Here is a 19,382-nt window from a genome sequence, read left to right as displayed (position 1 = left end):
TTCAGAAAACAATCCATTCAAAACAATGGATTCATTACACCATGATCTTGCACCTGTGAATATGTCTTTATGGATACTTGTGGACTATATTAACAACATTAGGCATTGACATATTTCCGATTAATAAAGAAAGTAGTTACCGTTATGTTATTCATATTACGAATAAAAAATTCTTTTTCCAGGTATGTTCTTTTTAAATTTTCTACAGTGCTTTATCAGAATAAAGCTTAGTTTGAAATGGCGATTATGTAATCATTTTGAATATCTATTACCGTCAATCTCGTTTGCTCGTGGATATCATAAAGCTAGCAATACAGGAATTTAAAATAAGGTTAGTTACCACAACTAAAATAGATTTCGGATTCAGGAAAAATATAAAAAGGGGTGTTAATATTAACTTGTTGATTCAGTTCGCATATGTGCTATTACAAGCATGTCTCCTATGGTATAATCTTGGTACAGAAGATGAAAATCCTGTTTTCACTAGCAAGTAGCGATTACAATAATATATTGCTCTACATGTTACACTTTCATTCATGTTTTGAAGAACTGCAAAGAAAATGCTACGAACCTGATTGTTTAAAATAGCAAAAGGAAGGTTGAGCAATCTGCTGACCCAATATTATGAAATTTTGAAGATTATCGAAAATTTCCAAAATGCTACTTCAACATGCGTGTTTTTTAGCATGATGCAAAGCATTTTTTTTTTCTCTATCCTTTAATATATTACATTGAGTAGCAGATATGAAAAGAGAGATTAGTGTTGCGTTAAACTTGTGCTATTTTTTCTTGATTCTTGTGGTATGATTTTGTGCCTCACAATATACAATATAGGCGGCAGAAATCCTTTTGGAAATGCGGTGTATCAAAGACCTATTAGTGAATGCAAACCCGAAATATCTTAAAAGCATGAAGGATATTACGCTTAAAACTCTTCTGGACCTTATATAGCGCAAGAAAATAATTGTTTTTTTCATCACGTAATGTTATGGATTTTGACAGAGGTTTCATATTGAAGCTATTTAGTGTCCTAATGGCCCAAACTGATATTTTTTTTATCAGTTAATTACACGAACTTAAAAAAAAAATTATGAAACTGGGAGAAACAATAAATCAGCGGGTGTGGTCTCCCAAAACTTTCTCTCACACTCTCTAACAAACTTGTCACGTCAGAGAACACTTTACATGGCATTGGCGTACAATAGTTACGAAATATTAAATTTGGGGTGTATTTAGCATTTTTACGGAACCTCAAAACTGAAATGACTTAGAAGATGCTTCTTGATATATGATCATGTTATTAAAACTATAGTTCAACATCAAATTTTTGTTTCAGTCAGTCAACAAAAAACCTTTCAAGAACCATATTCGGTTTTCTTTACAATACTCGTATACGTGATACCCTGAAAATAAAAATCTGAGTACTTGTGAAAGTTAATATATGCATTGTCATTTTACAATGCCATGAACTACAGATTTGACACAAACTTATAACGTAAAAATATTATTGAATCAATTTTTTTTTTAATTTTTAATTTACAAAAGATTAGACAGAAACTTAGCGTTTTCCCTCGAATATTTCAGAATAAAAGGCTAGGAAAAAAAGTTTCCCACTTTAGAGGACCCCAGAATGCATTCTACAGGTCCAAATGAGAAAATTTGAACTGCAGATAATTCAATAATGCCCTTTACATTTCTTAAATTAAAAAAAAAGGTGCAAAAACTTGCCGATGTATGGCTTTATAATATACATAAAGAGCATTTAATATGCTTTATAAAGGATAAATAATTTTTAAAAAATAGCATTATAATTGCTCAATATGTCTTCTTTCATGTTCAATAGTGTGCTCTAATAACAAAAATATATTACCTACAGCTGACAGGAGTCAAATCTGCCAAATATCAAAAACATGGCGCCGCATGTTGTCCCTTAGATAGATATTGTCCTTCAAGAAACCCCCACAACCAAAAATTGCAGGGGGGGGGCAATATCCGGCAAATGATTAGACTATGGCATTGGAAAATGACGATTGATCACTCGTGCTGCTTTACACGATGAACTATGTAAGGAGGTACTAAAGACATACATGCTATTGAAACAATGGAACTATACAATTCCTCAGCATATCACGGAAAACTGTTGTCCAAAGCCGGAACAGGTTTGGATTCTATTTCCCGCTTTCTAAAATAATGCGGTCCAATGATGAAGGCAGCCGTAAAATCGCATCACTTTTACAAGATGCAAGTTTTTATTGAATAGTATGGGAGTTTTAGCTATTCAAAACCGACAATTGTCAAAATTAACTTGCCCACTAAAGCAAATTGGGCTTCTTCACTCTACCGAATGTTCCATGAACAAGTAGCGTCAATAATGTAAAAAATTTTGCTAACCTTGTACATTATAGCTTCATTAAAAAATTCAAAAGGAAAAATCTTTTCAATAATATCAATTCAGTTGCTGCACAATTTTTTCATTAATTAAATTAATTTTTAAAAACACTTATTTCATTATAGCCTTTATTTTTACAATTATTTTATTTTAGATTTCTATGTCTCTAAATCACAATAGATTGACTTTTTCTGAATATTGAACATTCTTTTTATAGCACGGTTTTAATTTTTAGGATACAAATACGGTTTAGCTTCAAAGATAGGCAATAATGAAATTTTAATAGTTTGTAAATTTCTAAACACTACTCCTCTTTTCTTTAATATAAATAGATGTATTAAATATTTTATCGCTCTTTGGATTCGAAATTTTGCTTTTTTCTGAAGTTTCCCACTGAAAACGCAATTTTCAAACAAAAATTCTCAAAGATGTCACAAAAATATTCATCATCAGTAATAAAAACACCGCTGAATGATTTGATGAAATGATACAGAAAAAATAAGACTGTGTGTCACAGCCTAACATATTCTATATATTTTGATAATCAAATGGCGATAACAGTATATAATTGAGTGTTTTGATGCATTTTTGTTTTGATAAAAAAATTATGAGTAAAAGAAAGTTAAAGTGAATGTACACATTTCAGTTCTCATATTTTTGTTATATAATAACCAAATGCATACTAGAAAAGCAGAAAGATGATACACAGATCAGAAAGTAGCATGAAAGCCCATACTGTTGAGCAATATTCATCTAAACCAGAGCATAAAGTGATGAAGCTTGCAGACACATTTGGATTTATAAAATATTAAGAAATGCATAACTCTAGCATAATATGTATAGTAATTCTTGAATCTTGCTCATTTTCCATTAAGTAAAATTATATATAACCAACAGTAATTAAAGCTAAAAGTAAAATTTATAGAACTATATTATTAACTGTATCTGCATTCTACTTAATTTTAGGCTTTTTAATTGTTGGTATTTTAGTATATTTGTATAATGGTCACAAGGGGACAATTTTTCGATGAAAATCAGGTTTCTCACAGAAAAAAAAATCTTGGGTGGATTCATTCATTTCTTTTTGTCAATGCACAACAATCATAAGTCAAATAATTTTAAATTATAAAATTATGAATAAGTCTTAAAATATCGATTTGTGTGATTTCTCATACTATGTGACTGACATATCAAAACATGTCCAACAGATTTCATATTGCAATTTTTATAAATTTGGCATCACATAATAAGAGTATGTTCTAGAATTATATATTCAATTATTCTAGATATCTTTCCTAGCAATGGCAAAGTCCTATTATTATTGATTATATAGTGAAAATTATTACATTGATTATATAGTGAAAAATAGAAAATATATTAAAAGGTATCCAATTTAGCAAATTAAAATAAACATTCTTAATGTATTATGTGTGATGAATAGATATTTGCTCCAAAAATAGCATACTAAAGGAACAAGTATAATTAAACAAGCATACTTAAAAGAAATAAGGGAACATATCTGCAAGTATCTATAAATCAATTTGCACATACTGATGAGGCAAGCTCATGGCAGATTGATTCTTATAAAAGGCAATAAGAAATCAGACGCTACATTTATACAGGAATACACATTAATTTGCTTATTCATTAGAAGAACCTTAATTTCTATAATATTTTAAAATACATGTCATCCATAAAATATATACAACTAGAATGCAAAGGGTTATTACTTCAAATTTATATAAAATATTAAGCAAGTTGTCTTAAATTGTGTAAAATTTTTTTATTAAAACTGATGTTGGACAATTTACAAAGAATGAGTTTATGCATTTAATGCTATGAAATATTAATATATAAATTTATCACTATACATGAACATATTAAAATGATATTTCTAATTTGCACTCTTATCTGATAATTAGTTTTAAATATTATAGATACACATAAATGTTACAGAATTTTAAAGATACCACATGCACATGAGTAAAGCCAACCTACAAATAATTTCACTATCCGAATAGCTGAAGAACTAGAAAAAAATTTCACCTTATAATTTCATAATGATATGAAAATAGGGAATATATGATGTATGCATTATTTAAAATATAATCAAGCTGTAAAAAACCATGTACCAAATAGGAAAATCAGGCAAATCTAAGTAATGCCACTACTGAAGATATCCAAGTATTATTGGAATAAACTGTAAAACATTTGGCTGAAATAATAGTAACACCAGAAGAACATCAATGTCATAAAAAAAGATAACAGTTGAAAATGAAGTTACATATTTTATTCCACAAAGAATCAACTTTTAAAACTTAGTCATAAATTCAAGTATTATTTTTAAAGTGAAAACCCTTCCATTGAAAGATCTAAAAAAGTACATTAACTAGCACTCCATAACAAAATTTATAACAATTTGATAATGCAAAAGCAACCCAAGAACTTAATGGGACAAAGCAGATAGTGATGGGAAAATGAAAACAATCTCAGTTAAGGGTTTAATTAGTAATGAAGAAAAATCATAACAATATACCTGCGAATGGTAGAGTATTTTTGCCATGAATAATCTTGACAGTTATAAGTTGACTTAGGGAGAAAAAAAAAATTAAGAGAACTGGATCAAGATATGAACTGTTTTATTCAGTTGAACTAAAATTCTTTAGAACTTCTTTTCAATGGAAGATAAAAAAATTTCATTATTTCTAAAAAGGATTACAGATATATTTTTAATTAAATATAATGCTGTAAAATATAACCATTAGAATCCTGTCACAGCTCTGAACCAAATTAAATGCGAAAACGCTCAGGAAAAAAAAAAAAAAAAAAAAAAAAAAAAATTGCTTTGAGGTCTATTTTCATATATATAAATTATGACAGAATTCATCACCTTTTTCAAACCACAGAAAACTCAATTTTATAATGTGTCGGTTAAAAAAAAAAAAAAAAAAAACTTTAATTACAAATTTTGAAAATTGTATCAAGACATGTAAAAATGATAAATTTGTTAGTAAAAAAAGTAAAGCAATTTTACAATAGAAATTTATTGTAATAATTCTTGTAAATAATTCATCAAAAACACTTGCTGAGAATTATTTCTTTTTTTCCTGAACATCAATTTGTCCTTAGATGCCACACATCCTAATTCCACCAATAATCAGAAATTTATTTAATTTTTTTCTTAATTTTTTTCAAAACTGAATGAAGTGAATAACTTAAACAGAAATATGCAAAAAAAAAAAAAAAAAAAAAAATAAAAAAAAAAAAAAACCTTAGTAAAAAAAATAACAAAACAACTTTTTTTTAAATATTTTTTATTAAACAAAATGATCTAATGTTGAATAAATTCAAGTCAATGCCAAGTCATGGTGGCATCATGGGTGATATGAATCAATGTAAATGCTCAAGACTTTCAACAACGTTTGAATCAGAATCACAGGCTTCTTCCATAATTAAAAACTAATCCATACCCTATCATTCCAGCATAAAGTATAAAAGAAATTAAAATAAAAATTAAGTTTTAATCAAATAGTATAGATTTCACCGACATGTCAATTTTCCCAAATGAATGATTTCCTTTCTTCTTTTTTGTCTTTTCATGTCTGAATTGTTTTCCACGAGCAGAACCCAAAGAAGGTATCTCATGCTAAAATGAGAAAAATTTTAATGATGTTAATAATCATCAATTAACATATGATAATCAAAACAAAGTTATATATGGATGCATAACAATAGGAATAATTAAATTCTGGAAAGAGCCAAAATTCCAAAGAATAATTATATCAATTATATAGTTATTAACAATAAAGTATAAAATCCTTGAAAACTGATACCTTATCTCTAATTACACAAAGTAAGTTACATATGAAACTTTGGGCAAAACGTATTCCATCAAGAATACCGGTCAAAAATTTTGCAAATTATGTATATTAGAAAATATTTTTGCTACCTCATGGCCAATCTTTCTTTTTTTTACCACCAATTCCTTATTTCCAACTGACTAATATACATATTTTAGATTTTAATTTAATTATTGAACAATTGTCTACATCAAAATGCCTTTATCATACAGAATTTTAAAAAATAAGAATATAAATGAAATCATTCCAACAATAAAATCAAGCTCATTCGTTAACAAACTTTTTAAACTTGAACCACAAATGATAAATAATAATGTAATAAAACAACAAAATTCAAGAAATTGCAATTTTAAGACCTGCTTGTAAAATGTGTCATCTTAATCTGAATACTTACAAGCATTTTACATTTTTTTTTTTAAATTCAAATGGCTCCTTAGATTTTTCAAAAGGAATTATAACCACCCCAAACAAGCAGTCAACTTCTGCTTTAATAATAATAAAATTGATATTTTGATTTTTAAAAAAAGCTAGTTAAAAACTTTTTTTTTAAATTTTTTTGGTACAAATACTACTATGCAAGAAAATTATTTAAATTATTAAGTCTTATAAACAGGGCAACAGATTTAAACATAACTCATAAAAAAAAAAATTTAATGCAGCATTCCTTTCTTTTCAATATTAAGCATCGTATTTTCCAAACATTGTCTAACCCATCATTATAGAGTTAATGAAACAATAATATGAAAAGAGCTATTAAAAAATAATATTAAGAAATTAGAGAAATAAATATAATTGAACTATAAAAAGGAAGGAAGAGGTTCTGTCATAATATTTTCAGAAATAAAATATTCGAAGTTGCATTCTATTCGAATTTAAGTACTTAATTCTATTTTTTAGCTATTTTACTAAAAAGGAATACACAAGCACAATATTTCATGAAAGAGAAAACAGAGATAAAATAGTTATACTTAATAGGATGTTCATGAATAAAGTTGAAAAAAAAAATCTGAATGAATGAGATAATTAGCTTAATCAAATTTTGCAGAAATGGGGGCCATTTGGCATGAGTTACACATTAACCACATTAAGTTCTAATTATCTAAAATATTTTAGTAGGACTTGTTAAATAAATGCTTTGAAAATTAAACTGTGGCATTCAAAAATTTGTTAATTCTTTAAAAGAATCTTATTTGTACATTTATACAATTATCATTAATAATCTTTTGATGAAAACTTTCACTGCAAATACTCAAATGTTTAAATGAAAAAGTTACAACAGAAAAGAAGTTTATTGTAATAGTTTGAAAAAAAATATTCTTTTTTTTCGTAACAAAAATTATATAATTATAGTTCTTACCTTAGCTATCTGACTTGACTGCTGTAATCTAAGATCAATGGCAACATTCTCACTTTTTACTCTTCTGAAAGGAGATGAACCCTATAAACATTAGCAAATATTCAACGAAAACAAGAGTAAAATTATTAAAAATAAAAATATGAAATTCTAAATTATTTTTAAAGAATAAATGTTAATAATAAATCTTTAATAAATATCCCCAAATATAAAATTTCTTTTAAATTATTAACTGCTTAAAATAAATTTAGAAACATACTAAGTGTTTTTAAGTTATATATAATTTTACAGCTAAAAGTACAATTTGCAAGAAGATTTAATACAGTGAGAGCTAAAAAAATTATATAAATATTAAATAAACTCAAACAATAAAAAATTATTTTACAGATTTCATTATTGCATAATTGATAACTAATAAAGAACAAACAAATTAAGGAATCATTTTTTTTCTTCTTTCCAATTCAAAAAATACATAAGATTTATGAGACAGCACCATGCAAATCTAACTATTCCATGCCAAAAATTAATGGAAACTGATCAGAAATTATATATATCTAACAATTTTAATTGTTCTGAGTAATTCTCTCTCATGAATACAAAACAAATGAAACTGTGATGAAATGTTTATTAAATAGCAGAAAGTGAAGTTAGATAAAGATGATCTGAATTACTGTAAACGGATGAATTTACATGGCTTGGAGTGACTAGTATTAAAAAAAATTGTTGTTTCTTAAGGCAATTGCTACGGACAAGCCCGCAGTTTGAAGACAGCCGATTTAAGCCTGAGGGGGAGTGTCTTGTTTTTATAGTCGCCAACTAGGGCCAAGAGTACGACTTAGCTACTCACGCATCACTTATTCGCTTGCACAACCCCTTTTTATAGGAGGGCACATTCACACATCTCACAGATAGAACAACCACGTCCAAACTGAGAATCAAACCCAGGACGCCCAGATCACGGGGAAGACGCGCTACCCCTGTGCCAGGACATCAACTTAAAAAAATTACAAAAATAGAATGTTATTTAACATGTATAATGCATAATATGCATAAATGATCAGATTTAAAGTACTTTAGGATTCACTTCATAATTTGTCACAATGCAAGGAAGAAGAACGTTTTCTTGGATAATAAACTATACGAGGAATTTATTATTATAATTAACTCCATTATAATATATATGAATTCGTACACTTCCTGGAATAAATTTTTTAGTAGGAATAATTTTTAAATCAAATTTTAAAATGTAAAATCTTTCTATACTATCTACAAATATTCTATTCAAAAATAATCAAGAAATAAAGCCTTCAACTGTAGAGGCATTAATTGATATGCAATAATTTATAACTGTTTGAACACAGCACCATAAATTTGTAAGCTATTTTATTATTAAAATTAAGTTTTTTTTAAATTAAAATTTCATGCAATTAGCATAAAAATCCTATTAGTCAAGCAATATGAAGAAAGCAGAAAGATAGCATGCAATATATGCGGGTTTAAAGAAACTTACTCTACGCTTCTTTGTGGAATCTGACGCGACTGGAGTCTCACTTCCCCGTTTTGTTCCCTTCTCAGAATTAAAACTTAAATCAGCAATATCACTAGCTGTTAAATTATTCACTTTTTGTTTCTTTTGAGGTTGAGCAGGAAGCTTACCATTAGCTTTGGCTGAATCTGAGTCTGAGCTAGATTCATCAGAACTTTCTTTCTTCCGTTTCAGAGAATTCTGAGTTAAAGGCTTAGATGGAGTTGGTTTGCTTTTTGCAGCCGATTCCTCTTCAGAAGAACTGTCTGATGAATCGGAATCTGCTTTTGCAGCAGGTGCTTTAGCAGCAACGACACGAGAAACACTAGCCTTGTTCTGAGTTTGAGGGGTTTCCGAGTCTGAAGAATCAGACGATGACGATTCCTTTGGCTTGGATTTATTCTGCGTAACTGGAGTTTTAGGAATGGTAGTTGGTTTTTTTGATTTTTCATCTGACTCAGAACTGGAATCAGAACTACTAGATTCTTTTCTTTTATTGGTAGGGACTTTTGATTTACCTGCAGAATTGATTAATGTTTTCTGTTGTATATTTGTAGCTTTTACTGGTATTGGGGCAGATTTAGGTTTGTCATCATCAGAATCAGAGCTGGAATCGGAGCTACTAGACTGTTTTTTGTTTGCAGAAACTATAGGTTTAACAGCAGAATTAGCTTGTGGTTTTTTATTAATATTTGTAGCTTTTGTCGGTGTTGGACCAGACTTATCATCATCAGAATCGGAACTGGAATCATCAGAACTTTCAGCAGTTTTCTTCAAAGATGTATTGCCTAATGTTTTGCTAGGAGTTCCTGTAGGCTGTTTTAAATTTTTACCTGGAGCATTTTTTGCTAAAGTTACCATCAATCCTTTACCACCTTCAGAATCAGAATCTGAACTTGAATCAGACGACATTTTAGCAAATTTAGTAATAGCCGATGACATTACATTGGGTTTAGAAACTGGCTTTTTGGCTTGATCCGAATCAGAATCTGAACTATCTGACGATTCATCAGACTTTGAATTAACTTTAGGGGTCGATGTCTTTGATTGAGATAAACTTTTGGGCAGTGGTGTATTTTTAGAAGCATTTAATGCTTTCTTAACATTTGTCTGATCTTCATCTGAACTAGAATCATCAGAGCTTGATGCTTTTTTAGAAGCTTGCAAAGCTTGAGAGGATTTAGTTAAAACAGCTTTCTTAGGCACAGGTTTTGCTTTACTCTGATCATCTGAATCAGAACTGGAATCATCAGAGCTAGAAGCAGCTTTACTCTTTACTGCAACTTGGGGTTTATTCTGCTGAGTAACTGCAGGCTTTGCTTTCTGTGCAGATGTTACAGCCTTAACTGAAGTTGCTACTTTAGACTTGGGTAGCTGTTCATCTTCAGAATCTGAATCATCAGATGAAGATTCTGCTTTCTTCGCAGGCTGAACTTTTGATACAATTTTCTGTTGATTTATCATTGGAGTCTTGGATTTAGGTTCATCTTCTGAATCTGAACTATCCGATGATGATTCTTTCTTACCTACCTGTACTTGAGGTTTACCTGGCGATTTCAATGGAGTTTTAAGAGGAGGTTTTGTAACAGTAGGTGGCTTTTTTACAGTTGCATCATCAGATGATGAGTCATCCTCAGAATCTGAACTACCCGAGGAAGCCTGTTTCGAAGCAGATGCTTGTTTCTGAGCTGGTTTTGACAAAGTCTGCTTTGCAGAAATTTTATTTTGCTGAGGTGCCAATTTCTTTTGAGGTGGTTCTTCATCAGAATCTGAACTATCTGATGAGTCATTAGTAGCTGGCTTCTTCTGTTGAGTTACAAGAGGTTTTCCTGCTGGTTTCTGTACTATTGTATTAGGCTTTGATTTATTCTTTGGATCGTCATCAGAATCTGAACTGTCAGATGAAGAGGAATTCTTCGCAACTGGTTTTGACGGAACCTTTACTGGGGATTTTACAACTTGTTTAGGAGGTACTTTATTTTTAGAAACATTATCATCTTCTGAATCGGAACTATCTGATGAATCTGATTGTGAAGCCATTTTACCAGGCTGTTTGACAATGGGCTTTGCAGGAGTTTTAACAACTGGTTTAGTAGGAGTTTTGACAACCGGTTTAGCAGGAGTTTTATTAGTAGACTTGTCATCTTCAGAATCTGAACTGTCTGAAGATGAATCTTTCTTTGCTGTAACAGTAGGTTTTGGAGAAGGTTTGGCAACTGGTTTAGTAGAAGTTTTAACAACCGGTTTAGCAGGAGTTTTATTAGTAGACTTGTCATCTTCAGAATCTGAACTGTCTGAAGATGAATCTTTCTTTGCTGTAACAGTAGGTTTTGGAGAAGGTTTAGCAACTGCTTTACCAGGGGATTTTAGATTAGCAGGTACTTTCTTAGAATTGTCATCCGAGTCTGATGATGAACTGTCAGATGAAGAAGACTTTTTAGTAGACTGTGGGGTTTTAGTGGAATTTTGAATTACTTTCTTAGAAGATGTATTCAATGGTGCTGCAGGCTTGTTTTTAGGCTCTTCTTCAGAGTCTGAATCAGAGCTATCAGATGAAGAGTCTTTCTTCGTTGTTTTAGCAGATGGTTTAACTGGTACTGAATTTACCTTGGGTGTAACTTTATTTGGTACTTTACTCTGGGATGGTGCCTCATCTGAATCAGAACTATCAGAAGAATCTTTTGATGCAACTTTAAAATTTTGAGGTGCAACAGCAGGTTTTACTACAGGATTTAAGAATGGGGTACGAGTGGTGGGGGACTTCTTTCCTAAATTAAGTGGTGTTTTCTGAGTATTGTCATCATCAGAATCTGAACTATCTGATGAGGATGTATCTTTAGCCCTTTGGTTCTTCTGAGAGGTTTTTGGAATAGGAGTTACTGCTGTCTTCTTAGGTAAAGTTGCAGGTTTTGATGGTTGCTTCTCATCTTCTGAATCTGATGAATCAGAGCTGTCAGAGTCTTTTGATGGTTTAGTTATTTGTGAACCTGCAAGATAAAAGGAACTCATTTTTACTATTTAAGTTAACAAGATTGAAATGCACCAAAATATTCTGTATATCAATGGGAGATCACACTTATAAAAATAGAATTGCATCAAATTAGTTTCTACTGTTTAACTCAATCTAGATATACATTGAATTTTCAGACTAGTATAAAATTATATCCCATATAATTTAAAGCTCAAATGAATAATCACGAAAGGAGTACAAACTGTAATTTATATTTGCTAAAATTATTCAATCAAATTACAGAGCTTCAGGGCATACTAAAATGAAAAAAAAAAAAGAAATCAATACCAAATAATAACTGCAAGAAGTTTTATATTCCTCATTGATATGGTATTACAATAGAAATCTTCAATAAATAATAGCAGCCTTCAATAAACAAAACAGATACTTTGCATATACTTCAGTTATCATGACATTAATGTAATTTTCAATTATCAAAAAAAGACCATTTTATCAATTATGTTCAACATCCTATTTAAAGGAGAGTAAAATTTCAATTTTGTACCTAAAACTAAAAACATTCTATTATTTCTTTCTCTAAATCAATATGTTTTTCTAAACTCCTAAACAATTATCAACATGCATATACCAATCATTATACATATTATGAACTCAAGGAAACATTTTGAAATTTGTCCATTCATTTTCATTAAAATAGAATTTGATAGTAATTTTTATTTCATTTACATTTTACTGTATTTTAAAATCTATTTAAATTTATCTTAAAAAGTTTAATTCATTATAATTTTTTTTCTATAATTTCAATGTTTAAAAAATATATATCATTTGTATTAAGTTGAATGTCAAACATGTTAATATTAACTACAATAAGAAACCCTCTATTCTGGATTGTAAAAATGTTAAAAACAATCATACTAACAAAACTTTACAGCACATCTTAGACAAAAAAAAAAAATTTTAAAATATTTGCTAATAACAAGTAGGTTAGAATTCTTAAAAGAATATAAAACTTCTTTTCCCCAGACTTCATACAATTTCAATATGAACTGACAAGACATATTAAAGTAGAAGTTTTAAACTACTTTATATAGATATCAGAAAATATTAGAATAAAAGATTTAAGAAAGGCTGAAAAATCTAAGAGCTCTTTAAGGACAAATGTAAACTTATAATATTTATAAAAAAAGATAAAATAAAGTTTTATGAAATCACACGGAATTAAAATTCATCTATTTTAAAATGAAATATTAAAATATTCCTTAATGATTAAACATATTTAGAGTTAGAAAAATTAAATAAACTTTTAAATTATTAGGATCCTAATAAAAAATAAATTTGTCTTAAATGACAGAATTTTATTGATAATATAAGATTCGCTTACCCTTTTTAGGTCCAGAAGGCGATAACGTTGAGCTAAAATGAACAATAAAATGAATGAGGAATTAAAAGGTTTAACATAATAAATAATAATAATATTAATATAATAATAAGGTAAATAAGTAAATGCATATGCTTTATATTTATAAAATAATTCTTTCTGCATACATTAACCAGAAGTATCAAAAGGTTTCTAAATAAGAAAAAATTATTGAAGTATTTTTATACTAGCCTAATGTTTGTAATAAAGAGATTTAAATTATACATACCTATACAGATAGAAATTGATAAGCAAACTTATAAAAAGAATAAAACAATTTTATCATTTGAAAATCAATGTCAAAGATTTAACATGCACATTTAGTGAAGTAATCGACAGCTATATTTTGTTACCATTTACATAAATGGAACTTAAAAGTTAACATTTTTTACAGCTTTCGCATACGATTTTTGCTCAAAGTATTTTTTAATGGATCTTTACTGCAATATACAATTATGGGAAATTGCCAATGTCTTGGGTTTATAATCAAATTTAAGAAGATTACTTTTAACAGTCTGTATTTCTATTTCTCTTACTTTTATTTTTTTTAAATCAAAATGACAGTACGAAATCAAATATTCTAATATAAAAAAAATCTCAAATCTATATAAATAAAAACATTTTTCTTGAAATTTTACTCACAAATGCTAAAAAAGACATGTAACAATTTGTAAGTAACAAGTTGTTAATTAAAAACTATTTCTATATATAAAAACATTTTTTATGATTGGTATTGTCATGCAAAAAAAGTAGAAAGAAAATACTTAACAAATCACAAGAAAATATTAGATATTTAAAGTCTTGATATGTAATCAAGTTGCCATTTATGTTAAAATTCAAAATTCTTAAAAAATCTTTAATTTCTTTTAATTCATATAAAGTAACCACCAAAAAGGAAATTTGAATTTTACACAAATGTATTGAAGCATAAGACTTTAAAATAAAGCTTTCCTGATAATGACACAATTAACCACCTATAGACAAGAGAAAAACATGATTCTATGAAACACTGGGTGTCTCCACAATAAAATGCAATTTTGGTCTATTATGCAGTAAATTAAAACACTAATAACTTATATTGAAAATGGATTATAAAACTTATATATGTATTATATAAAATATATGTAAAATTCTTTAAATTAATAAATAATGGCACACACACACACACACACGAAATTCAAGTTATTTCATTAGTACAAACTTCAATACCTTTTCTTAAAAAGATCCTCCAAGGAAGGTACACCAGTTTGAGCTACCTTCTATAAAAAGAATAATAATTTTTAAATATACAAGCAATCTTTAACATTAATAAAATTTAATGGCAAAATAGCACATAATTATTATAATTCAAAATATTTAACTTTGGATAGCTTATGTATAGAAAATACACACAAGACATAGCCAAAAATATTCTAATAAGCATACAAATATTTTCAGTATACAAACAAAATCTGAAATTTGAGTACTACGTAGGGAAAACTCGTAGAAAGTTTGCAACTAAGTATTTATTATTCAACATGTTTATCATATAAATTTGATTACACTAAAACTTTCTAGAATATTTTAAATATTAATTATATCTGAGCTATTGATACCAAAAGAAATAATCATGACATTCTGCATATCAACTTAAGATTTTTTTTATAAATACGTAAAGCTTATTATCCAAATGATAACACAATATTTTCCTATTTTATTTTTATATTTCCAATACATCAAGTTAATATCACATTTAACTCTTATTAAAACAGATTTTACTTTGATATTCTATCCTGCTATAAATATATATAGAAAATTTTAAATAATCCTATATTTGCATCTCAAAGTATAACTACAAACTAACAAAGAATATAAAAATATTCATTAAATAGATAACTAAGACATTTACCAATAAGAACAATTTATCATGATGCAAATTAATACTCTATACACATATATTTCTTATATATATAAAAACGCTGCAAAATGACACCTTTCCAGCACAATAGGAAAACTAGAATAATTCAAAGTATTTCTGTTTACAATATAAGATAATGAGGTAAATTTAATTTTAAACTTGCAATGATGTTGCATGGAATGACCCATAACCCCAAAACATACCAAGATATACTTTACAGAACCTTTTCTATACTTCAAAGTATGAATAAGTATTATTCAACATGAAATATTTATCACATAAGCACATATATCTAGTGATCTGAATTTATGTAAACAATTATCTACAGACCAGATTACTTGTTTCAAACTTTAATGGTACAAAACTACCATTAAGGTTTCATACTATTCCACAGCAACATGAATGGCTTTGGGATGTAAACTCTACCATAAAGTAGCCTGAATGATTTTGATGGATACAGGATTATAGAAATAAATGTTCATTACTGAAGTTATCTGTGACAAAACAAAATAGTCCCATTTGTAGGCAAGTATCCTCTCTAGAACATCATCTTGATCGGTGAATATCAACTTTTTATCACTGCCACTTCACAAAGAGTACCTACCCCCAAGTTTATATAAGCTGCCATGACAGTGGACATAGTAATGCTTAACTGATATTCTTCCTCTTACTCCTATTAAGAGGAACAGCATTAGACAATCAAAATGCAATACATTTGAAGATGGTGCTCTTATAATGTAGTCCTATAATTTTTAAATATTACTTTTGTGAGTACTTTTTCGTTAGCCGAGAGCAAGCGAAAAATCGTCAAATAATGTAGAATTCCACCAAATTCGTGTTTGATTCACAATTAGCAACATTTGCACCCAGCTAATGGAAAAGTACCCTTTTGCATTTTAAATCGGAAGAGATTATTTTAAATAATATTTTTTAAATATAACTATGCAATGAAAAGTATTTATCTTGTGGAAGGTTTTTATTTAAACATTGAAATATAAAAACTTATATTAGGTCATGAATTAATAATGCAGTTCCTCGCAGCATTATATGCCTTACCAAGTAGAGTAATTATAAATCTCATTAGGATAAGAAAAAAGGGGGGGGGGTCAGAGCTGAAGATGAATTTAAGAAATGTTATTCCATCTTGGCAATTAACAGCGATAATTTTCATTTCCTATACTTTGAAAAAATACTTTCCCCAAGAGTCTCAACTAGCTACAAATAATATTCTTAATTTTTTTTAGCTTGTATCTTTAAGGAATCACCATTATATAAGACTTGATTATCAAGAAAGTAAAATATTTTACAAATATCACAAATCTACACATAATTCAGTTCATAAACATAAAAAAGAATGACAAATACATATCAATGAGGAAAAAAAATTTAAAATCTCAAATAAATAATAAACTTTATTACAATATTGTATCAACTAGATATAAAAAAAAATAGCAAATAAACACAAAATAAACTTAGAATAATAGATTCAAAAAAAAGATCAAAATGAATAAATATTACCACTTTCTCTTAATTTTATCAAAATGGTAGTTATAATCACGCATTTTAAAAGAAAAGAGGGAAAAGTTTGTAACTTTTTTCTTAATATTTTGCTCAATTTGAACAGATATGGAGAGATTACACGATTCATAGAAGTGACAACGATCAATTCTTTTTAGTGTCATTGTTCAAACAATTTTAACTTTCTTCGAATCGTAAAACAAGAAAAATGACTAGAGTTGCCAAATCTAACAAGTTCACAAGCTTTAAATTAAAAATATGCCACTAATGAGTCCAATATTATACAGTACTATTTTTAAGCTTCTAAAAATATTCACTCATATCAAAAGAATTACATAAATTACAGCAAAATGTTAATCCACGAATTACAAAGAAATTACAGCTTACGTAAAACTTATTCTTCCGGTGGGGTATTCAGTTAAAAAATATAAACACAGTAACTACGAAATGCAGTTATATTTTAGATATAAATCTCATACATTCTTTTAAACACGATTTAATTCTAAAGTGGAATTTATTAATCGCAAAAATCTAAAAACAGCAGATTCCACGTGTTCGCAATGAATGGACAAACTTCACAAAAATGTATGATTTTTAAATGAAATAGGTTCTCACCACTTTAGTAGTCTTCGCAAATGTTTTTGCACTTTTCGGACAAGTCTTTAGTAGGTAATTATAAACTACAGTATTCACATCAGGATTTGCCGAGGCCGCCATAATTAAACCTATGAAAAATCTCTCAACTGAGATACCTCCATTCAACAAGACGCAATTCGCCTAGTTTGTAAAATCTACTCACTTCACTTTAATTCCTTTTCATTAAAGCCGGAAATCAAACTAAACTTCAATAAATATAATTTTTTTCCCATAGATGGCTTGTCCTTGGATTTTTATGAATGAAAAGACACAAATTAATTCCTCAAAATTTTATTGATTTAGAATTTTCGAAATTTCAGAATACAGTAAATTAGAAAATCTGAAACTATTTACTGTTGATCTGAGGTAAATATTATAGGTTGAACTGCAATAAATATTTTAGGTTTCCCCAGTCACTAGTATCATAATATTTTAAGCAGTATTTCTCAATATTGTCCTTAACCTGGGACAATTATGGACACAATACTGAAAATCTTGCATTGAGCAGCACTGGAAAATATTGAGAAAACTTTATTGTTAATTCGACATTGTGAAATGAAAACATTGTAAATTCTGTGTAATATTCTTTCCTGGGAGCAGCACTGGCAAGAAAAAGTTCTAAATTCAATTTTTAAAAATATTATTATGGCATTTCTGCAAATTCCTTAAAACAGTTCATTAGTCATAATTTAATTTTTATATTTTTTTTGCTTGAAATGATTAATGAACCTGGATAAATTTATAAAGATTTTGGATTTAATTCATTACCCAGACTACCATTAAATTAAAGTTAAAAAAATATTAGAAAATAAAAAAGAAAAATGACCAAAGGAAAATTAAAATTAAAAAGAAAATAACACAAATAGATATAAAAAAATAAATTTGCTTTGAAAAATCCTCTATCCCAAATATTAGTATTTACAAAACATGCCAAAATTATTTCGTTTCAATAAACTATCTAACAATTTCATGAGAAATATTTGGTTTAACAGACAACATTTTCTTCTTTTACTTTCTAGTATAAAAAAATAGAAAAAGTTTTGTAAACATCAAAAACCCCAAACTCGATATTTTGACGAATCTCCACGCTTTTAAACCTCCCGGCCGTTCGAAAAACACATTTTTAAAAAAATGTCTATCTAGCTGTCCATCCGTCTCTGACAAAGATAATTCAAAAACTCTTAGAGCTATAAGGGTGAAATATGGTATAATAACTTTGCACCGAATTTGTAGATATATCTGTTAAGTTGTGAACAAAATCTATTCGAAGGAAGTCTCTCTGTTCGTCTGTTCGAATATAAGTTAACACGATAACTAAAAAACAAAGAGACCTAGATGGATAAAATTCAGTACACAAATTTTTCATCCATACTGTAGATAATTAACGAATTTTAAACCAAAACCCAAAAAGTGTTGGACATTCTTTCTGTCTGTACTTTCAGAAGCACGTAAAACTGATAACTCAAAAGCGCAATAACTTAAATATATCAAATCTGGTATGTGATTTTGAGACTAAAATTGTAATTCTGTGTTAAAATTTAGTTTCAACCGATTGGGAAAAATGCAACTAAAACGCAAATTTGATTTTTAGATACTATAACCGCATGGCACTAATTAATCGCCAAAACATTCATTAAGTATGACACGACTAAATGCTAAATTTTGATATTTTTTAACTGTTGTGCGCCACTACCATACACGACGTTCTCTACCTCACCCAGATCCACAATTTTTCGCTTGAGATGAGGATAGTACCTTTGTTAGAGAATATGCCAGAAAGTTTTGGGGAGACACTCCCGCTGGTTTTAAAGATGA

At 28.4% G+C, this 19,382-nt stretch overlaps 1 protein-coding gene across 2 annotated transcripts; it reads right to left on the bottom strand.

The window, feature by feature from the left end:
- Positions 1-5,686: 5,686 nt before the first annotated feature.
- On the bottom strand, positions 5,687-17,724 carry LOC129984108 (nucleolar protein dao-5-like). 2 transcript variants are annotated; one of them, XM_056093889.1, is made up of 6 exons: positions 17,547-17,724; positions 14,726-14,775; positions 13,481-13,512; positions 9,114-12,115; positions 7,607-7,687; positions 5,687-6,035 (listed from the first exon to the last, which is right to left on the bottom strand). In XM_056093889.1, exons 1-6 carry the CDS (start codon positions 17,646-17,648, stop codon positions 5,910-5,912), a joined length of 3,393 nt encoding a protein of 1,130 aa, XP_055949864.1. In that variant the 5' UTR covers positions 17,649-17,724; the 3' UTR covers positions 5,687-5,909. The 2 variants fall into 2 exon arrangements, with proteins under 2 accessions (XP_055949864.1, XP_055949865.1); XM_056093890.1 differs by having other exon boundaries at positions 5,897-6,035; positions 7,607-7,670.
- Between the last annotated feature and the right edge of the window lie 1,658 nt (positions 17,725-19,382).

This window comes from Argiope bruennichi, chromosome 9 (genome assembly GCF_947563725.1).
Source record: "Argiope bruennichi chromosome 9, qqArgBrue1.1, whole genome shotgun sequence".
Classification (NCBI taxonomy): domain Eukaryota; kingdom Metazoa; phylum Arthropoda; class Arachnida; order Araneae; family Araneidae; genus Argiope; species Argiope bruennichi.
Note: the sequence above shows the minus strand (reverse complement) of the source record. Positions and strands in the feature narration are given on the sequence as shown.